This window comes from Carlito syrichta, unplaced genomic scaffold, assembly GCF_000164805.1.
Source record: "Carlito syrichta isolate Samal-C Ts95f unplaced genomic scaffold, Tarsius_syrichta-2.0.1 Scaffold90626, whole genome shotgun sequence".
NCBI classification, from domain to species: Eukaryota; Metazoa; Chordata; class Mammalia; order Primates; family Tarsiidae; genus Carlito; species Carlito syrichta.
In genome coordinates this window covers 244,890-252,816 of record NW_007034722.1, presented here as the reverse complement: position 1 = coordinate 252,816, position 7,927 = coordinate 244,890, and the positions used below count along the sequence as shown (strand labels likewise).

Below are 7,927 nucleotides of genomic sequence, written 5' to 3'. Positions count from 1 at the left end.
CCAGGCAGGTCTTGAACCCGCGGGCTCAGTCAATCCACTCACCTCGGCCTCCCAAAGGCGTGGGATTACAGGCTGAGTCACCGAGCCCGGCTAAAGCTATCTTTTCAGAAGTCCAATGGGTCCATGGGAACTGTCAGCAAAGTTATGTATGTACCACAGAAAGCACAATAATGAGGTCTAAGTAGAGGCCACTTATGACTAAATTTACTCCTTCTCTCAGAAAGTTCTAATCCATCTCCAAGTAAAACACTAGCTCCCACTTAGAGGCCAATATCTCCCTGAGCATTCATCCATGACCTTGTCAGATGCCAGAGGCAGTCTAGTGGTTGAGGGTGGAAGACAATGACAACAGGAGAGCCCAGTGGCTTCAAACCAAGACCAGAGTCTAAATCTGTCAGGATGGTTTCTCATCCCCACCTTTTCTTCTTACTGAAGTTTGGGAGTTTTTCACTGCAACCCTATTCTGAAGTTCTAAGTATAGTCCGGAAGCAACATCTATGCTTGTCCTTGTTCTGATAGCTCAGCATCAGCTAGACAGGACACCACCAATACCAGTGAACCCAGGACCAAGGCAAAGACTCAGCTACTAGCAGCCCCCACTGCACCCCAGCGTCCTGCTCTGCAGCACCTGCCACCCACCCACCAATGCTTTCAAGTGTGTCATCATTCCTATTCCCCAAACTGCAGTCCTGGCATACTGTATCAGAAAACACTCAAGTGGCATCCTCCAGAGAGGCAAATCTGCCCTTAGGATGCTGGTCAGTGGGTTGACCAGATTTCCAGACCCACACACACGTGTGTACCATGGAATAGGTCTATCAGAACTCACTTCTCCCCATATCCTCTGACTAGACCAGGCCTCATTCCTTGAAGGCTGTACATGGGTCTCATGCATTCCCTGCTAGAGTCTATAACCAGGGTCATGGGAAGGGAACACAAGCAGTCTGCTGGGTTCAATCCTCCTTGGAGGTGGGAAACAGTAAGGCATCATGTAGCCTGCATCCTCTGAGGCAAAGCTAACTGAGCTTTGCTTTTGGAACATGGGAGATTTCCCACTGGCAGTGATGAGCCAACATTCCCTTTCTCTTCAGAAGAAGATTGGGCCTGCTGGAAGGATATAAAGTCACACTGACTAGGCACCATCCTAGGTGCCAGATACTCACATAACAGATCTCTTTCAATCCTCACAATATCCTACCAACACGGGTAACTTACTGTCTCATTTTACAAATAAAGTAAATGAAGGTAAGTAACATGTTCACTGATACACAACTGGTGTGGAATTGAGGACTGAAGATGTGGGGGCCTTGAGATTATCCCCAATCTACTTTTGTGCTCAGTTGTGGACAGGTCAGGACTTACTCCACAGGCAACAAAACCATAACAAGTAATTTTCCTGAATTCTTTTTCATTTTATGCTCTGAATACACAAACTTCTTCAGCACAAGCTATAACCTTGACCTGTAATCTGTGACCAAGGTCATCAGAGATCAAAACCAACTCTCACACTCAGAACACTTACCACGACGGAGTCATTGTGAGTCAGGTCGACAACCACCGGCTCTAAAGATTCACAAGTAAGGTCCACGATTTCATCTCCAGCTTTGAAAGAAAGCATTTATACAAGCATTAAGAGGAAAGTAAGAGTTTATTCCTCTAAGTTTTATTAGTATGATTACAAATGTAGTACAGACTTACACCAAATTAAAAACTCCTGAAGTACACAATGCATTGAGCATCAGAACCAATCGTTTTTTCAGGAATGAAAGCAAGTAAATGTCCTTACAGAATTCTACCATGATGAGGGTATATGGTTTTGACAAATATAACATAGGGTGTTTGCATGCATGTGTGCACACCTCTATCCTATGGCATCCCACTCCCACATGGTTATGTCTCTGTGTCCCACCTGTTCCTCCACAGTAGAGAGGCAGTGACTTACTGGATGGGACATCTGGGAGAAGGCACCAAGCATGCTCAGCTCAAGGCCTTTTCTCTTCTCTTTGGGATGGAATAGCCTAAAACCTCTGCTCCTCCCAGCAGAAGAAGCAGCCCAAAACCTAAGGTCATGCTTGGCTTAGTAACTTGATCATTTAGGGAGAACTTTTAATCTCTATGTATTTCTGAAGTGCCTCGCAACATGGATGGAGAAAAACAAATACTTATAGGTCCCCTAGAATCCAACACACAAAAATGGATCGAGCCTACTACAAAACTTGTTTTTTGAGCCCTAGGGTTTATGGTGATGTCCACATGAGCACAGCATGAAGGTGAGAAGAGCGTGAACCAAACAGGTAACGGCAGTTATGTCTGGCAGGTAAGAATGAGGGACAAAGTACCACTTCCATTTATATAAACTAAAAAATAATTTACAACCACTTATGTTTCTGACTACTATTGACATGAACAAGTATTATAACTGGGCACAGTGGCTCATGCCTATAATCCCAGCACTTTGGGAGGCAGAGGTGAGAGGACTGCCTGAGACCAGCCTGGGCAATCTGGCTAGACCTCACCTCTATAATAAATTTTTAAAAAGTAGGCAGGCCTGGTGGCACATGCTTGTAATTCCAGCTACTTGGAAGGATCACCTGAGCTCAGCAGGTTGAGACTGTGGTGGCCATGAGTGTACCACTGCACTCTAGGTTGGGTGACAGAGTGAGACTCTGACTCAAAAAAAGAGGACTTTAGGAATTGTCACAAGTCAATCTCAAACCAGAGAACTTCATTACTCTGGGGGCCCATGAAATTTACATCACACTAAGCTGATTCTCTTTAAAATATCAGTTTTCTGGTATCATAGCTATAAAAACAATTTACTTCTTATTATTTTTGAGTGGGTATCTCACTCTTGTTGCCTAGGCTGGAATGCAGTGGCATGCTCATGACCACCCCAGCATCGACCTGATAGGTTCAGGTGATCCTTCCGCTTCAGCCTTTGAAGAAGCTAGAACTACAGGTGTGTGCTACCATGCCTAATTTTTTGAATTATTGTAGAGATGAGGTCTCACCGTGTTGCCCAGGCTGATCTCGAACCTATGGGCTCAGGAAATCCCCTCACCCAAAGTGCTGGGATTACAGGTTTGACCCCCCCTCTTTTTTTGAGTTAGAGTCTCACTCTGTCGCCCAGACTGGAGTGCAGTGGCCACTCCCAGCCGCCGCAGCCTCGACCTGCTGGGCTCTGGTGATCCTTCCGCCTCAGCTTTCCAAGTAGCCAGAATTACAGGCACGTGCTACCACACCCGGCTGATTTTTTTGATTTATTGTAGAGATGAGGTCTTGCCAAGTTGCCCAGGCGGGTCTCGAACTCACGGGCTCAGGCAATCCACTCACCTTAGTCTCCCAAAGCGCGAGATTACAGCCTGAGCCACCAAGCCTGGCTGACTTTTTTTTTTTTTAAAAGACAGGATTTTGCTCTGTCAACCAGGATGGAGTGCAATGATGTAATCATAGCTCACGGCAACCTTGTATTGTATTCCTGGCCTCAAGTGATCTTCCCTCCAGAGTTGTTAGGACTACAAGAACATGCCACCACACACAGCTAATTTTATCTTTTTTTTTGAGTTGGAGTCTCACTCTGTCGCTTAGACTGGAGTACAGTGGCTGCTCCCGGCCACCCCAGCCTCAACCTGCTGGGCTCCGGCGATCCTTCCGCCTCAGCCTTCCAAGCAGCTGGAACTATAGGCGCGCGGTACCACAGCCAGCTAATTTTTTTTTTTTGATTTATTGTAGAGATAAGGTCTCACCAAGTTGCTCAGGCGGGTCTCGAACCCGCGGGCTCAGGCAATCCACTCACCTCAGCCTCCCAAAGGCGCGAGATTACAGACTGAGCCACTGAGCCCGGCTGTGATTCCAATTTCAAAAAGAAGAGGTGGGCCAGGGCAGTCTTATCTTTCCTGCTGTATACTGCCAGAGGTTTGGATGGTCAGTCAACCCTGTTTCAGAATCTGTGGAGCTTTGAGTTATAAGTGGTGAGTCTGAGATTGCATAGGTCTTTCAAAGACACTGACAGTTGCTTCTAGTAGCTCACCTTTGTATACTGTTATCTGCCAAGCACTGTTCTAAGTGTTTTACAATTTGGACTCATTTCAGCCTTATGACAACTGCATGCTATAGGTACCAGTATCCCTTGCTGCAGAGGAAGAAACAAAAGGCTCACAAGGGGTACATAATTTTCAGAGGCCACGAGTGGCAGGGGGCAGTGCTGGGCACTGACTAATGCCAGCCTGCATTCTCTTCTACACCACAGAGCATCTCCACTTTATCACCCCACTGCAACCTTGGCAACCTTACCAGTTTCCACGAGTTCTATGGGTTCTGCTTCCAAAGAAATCTCAGGAGCGGAGGCTGCTTCCCGAGTTCGCTTCTGAGTTTGTCTAGAATTTATTGCTCCACCACGACGCTTTCTCTAAGGATATCAGGAGAAATGAAATAGTCATATAAGCTCCAGACTGACAGGGTTTCAGAAAGGTCAGCATTAGAATGGTTCAACTCATTAAGAGGAAGAGGCCTGCGAGTAGACTTGAGGTTGGGATCCTATCTTCTTCTTTTTTTTTTTGAGTCGGAGTCTCACTCTATCACCCAGGCTGGAGTACAGTGGCATGCTCACTGCCACTGCAGCCTCAACCTGCTGGGCTCAGGTGATCCTTCCGCCTTAGTCGACGCCAAGTAGCTGGAACCACTGGCATGCACCACCATGCCTGGCTAATTTTTTGATTTATTGTAGAGACGAGGTCTCACCATGTTGCCCAAAGCTGGTCTCAAACCCATGGGCTCAGGCAATCCTCTCACTTCTGACTCCCAAGTGCTGGGATTACAGGTATGAGCCACCGCATCTGGCTTTTTTTTTTTGGAGTTGGAGTCTCATTCTGCTGCCCAGGCTGGAGTGCAGTGGCATGTTAATAGACACCACAGCCTCCACTTGCAGGGCTCAGCCGATCCTCCCACCTCAGCCTTCCAAGTAACTGGAACTACAGGAGTGTGCCAAGTCCGGCTAATTTTTTTATTTATTGTAGAGACGAAGTCTCGTCATGTTCTTCAGGCTAGTCTCAAACTCCTGGACTCAGGCAATCCTCTCACCTCAGCCTCCCAAAGTGTTGAGACTATAGGCGTGAGCCACCGCGTACAGCCTGGGATCCTTTCAAACCTGAGATTCTAGAAATTAACAGAAATTCTATAAAGTAAAATTTTTGTTTTATTAAACCATCAGTATGTCAGAAGTAAATAACACACTCCTCTACAGAAGCTTCGGTCCGGGTCAGGATTTGGACTTGGCAGTGAATGCCCCGAGAAAAGGTTGGAAATCCCTCTTTTTTTTTTTTTTTTGAGTAGGAGTCTTACTCTGTCACTTAGGTTGGAGTGCAGTGGCATCCTCCCAGTCACACAACCTACTAGGCTCAGGCGATCCTTCTGTCACAGCCTTCCAAGTAGCTAGAACCACAGGCACATGCCACTAAGCCAGGCTAATTTTTTGATTTGTTGTAGAGATGAGGTCTTGTCAAGTTGCCCAGGCTGGTCTTGAACCCCTGGCTCAGGCAATCCACTTGTCTTGGCCTCCCGAAGTTCTGGGATTACAGGTGTGAGCCACTGCACCCAGCCTGGAAATTTCTCCCTTTAACCATAAGTTATAGATCCATGTTCCCTGAATTTGCGTTGTCTTACTGAACCCTTTCCATTTCTTAGTCTAAATAATTTGAGTTTCACGAGTTTTTATACACTTTGGAAAGCTGGTCTATCTTTGGGAAACATGGCCTCAAACCTTTCAGGATATTATCAACTGTGACTCATACCCTAACTACCATTCCCCCCCACAGCTCAAAGATCTAAAGTTGTTTTGAGCATATTCCTAGTGACTGCCCAAGAGCCACATCTTCCAGAGGTTCAGGCTCTCAAGTGGTACACCTATAACTGACACTCTGAAGTAGTCTTTCTTCGACATCCTTGGGCTATTTATTGGCTTATTCTTATGCTCCAACAACAACAACAAAAAAAAGCGACAGGGTCTTATTCCGTTACTAGGCTGAAGTACAGTGGCACAATCATGGCTCACTACAGCCATGACTTCCTGGGCTCAGGAGATCCTACCATCATAGCTTCCCAAGTAGTTGAAACTACAGGTGCACGCCACACACCTAGCTAAGTCTTTTATAGAAAGGAGGTCTCACTATGTTGCCTAAGCTGGCCTTAAGTTCCTAGGCTTAAGCAATCCTCCTGCTTCGGTCTCCCAGAATGCTGAGACCGGGCCTGCTCCAGCATTTCTGACCTGTCTGTGCCAAAAAACAAGTTGAGGATGTTCTTCCTCACTCCCTCCAAGCCTTCTTCAGAAGGCAGAACGTCCCAGTGGAGTCTGTCACCTTGTCATCCCTACTCAATACCCTTCTATCCAGCACTGGCTTCACTGTGTTTAAGTGCTCCTCTTCCCCCTGCCATTTGTGCTTCTTCTCACTGCCACTGGGCCTGTTGTATTTCACACCAGGCCACCTGGAACAGTTACTTAACTACCAAGTCTAAAGTTCCTAATCAGTATCAGCCTTGCAGAGTTGTTATAAGGACTAAATGAGATAATGTATGTAAAGTGCTGCACAAAGATGAAAGCTGGTACTCTCCTAATTCCTTATCCTTACTAGGGTCATTCTGTCCCTGGAAACTCTCGAAAAAATGAATACTGTAGATGAGATTCATACAAGACCCAAGTACATCTATCACCCAGCCCATCTGTCACTAGGTTACCAGGATAAGCCTAATTCCATTTGTGTTCTGACTGCTACACTATCAAATGACAGCTTGAGATGGTTTGGAAATGGACCTGGGTTTAGCAACTTCTGGTGGACCTAAGAAACACAGAACCAACCCTAGGAGGACCCAGGGGCAAGTGACAGTGGCAGTTCCAAACTCCCAAGTGAGGAACTGCTCTTTGCTTCAAGGGACAATCCACCTCAGTTGAGGTCTACTGCCCAGTGTTTTAGAGCCTACTCGTTTACCTCATTTTCTCTGAAGTTGGTCCTATAGCCTCCTTCCTCTATAGCAGGGCAAGTCTTTCTTACAGACACTGCTATGTAGACCTGACACGCCCCACAGAGATACCTGTGTGCTTTCTGTTCCACACAGAGGGAGCCAATGAAGTCGTCATGGGCCCTGGACCCTAAGTCCCCTTTCATGGCAATTGCAGGAGACGCACCCCTCTGTAGTGCTCTCCCCTCTCTATCTTCATAAATCCTCTTACTTTCCTATCTGCTCTATTGGCCCCTCCATGCCTTTAACCTGGGCTTCCTCACAGCCTGAAGCACCTGCTCCTCCCTCTCTTCACTTGGCCAATTCTTATGCAGCTTTCAAGCATCTACTCAAGCCAGGCGCGGTGGCTCATGCCTGTGATCCCAGCACTTTGGAAGGAAGAGGCAAGAGGGATTGCATGAGTTCCGGGGTTCGATAACAGCCCGGGCAACTTGGTGAGACCTCGTAAGTTAAAAATTGGCCAGGCGTTTGTGGCACATGCCTACGGTTCCAGTTGCTTGGAAGGCTGAGGTGGAAGGATCACCTGAGCCCAGCAGGTCAAGGCGGCAGTGGCTGAGAGACTCTGCCTCAAAAAAAAAAATAAATAAATAAAAACAAAGAGTCTACTCAAATGTCACCTCCATCCTGAAGACATCCCTCACCCTTCTACTCTGGTAGCCTCTGACCTCCTCCTCCCAAGCTTCCCTGCATTGCTATTCTTCTCCACTCCCATTCCTCAGGACAGAAAGGAGAGCCTACTATCTCAGGGCAGGTTCAATACATTTAGGAAGATTTGCAAAGGCTGTCCCCTGTCTACCCTCCTATTATTCTGGTCATGGCTCTCCTCTCCTTTTTTTTTGAGTTGGAGTCTCACTCTGTCACCCAGACTGGAGTGCAGTGGCCGCTCCCGGCCACCACAGCCTTGACCTGCTGGGCT

The 7,927-nt window shown here is 47.0% G+C and overlaps 1 protein-coding gene across 1 annotated transcript in view; it reads right to left on the bottom strand.

The window, feature by feature from the left end:
• The window catches only part of RNF4 (ring finger protein 4), a 43,866-nt gene that overhangs the window by 15,654 nt on the left and 20,285 nt on the right, over window positions 1-7,927 (bottom strand). Inside the window, exons 3-4 of the mRNA XM_008058980.1 lie at window positions 4,294-4,408; window positions 1,523-1,602 (exon numbers count right to left, since the gene is read on the bottom strand). Coding sequence (XP_008057171.1) covers window positions 1,523-1,602; window positions 4,294-4,408 — 195 coding nt within the window. The remainder of the gene's footprint in view (window positions 1-1,522; window positions 1,603-4,293; window positions 4,409-7,927) is intronic.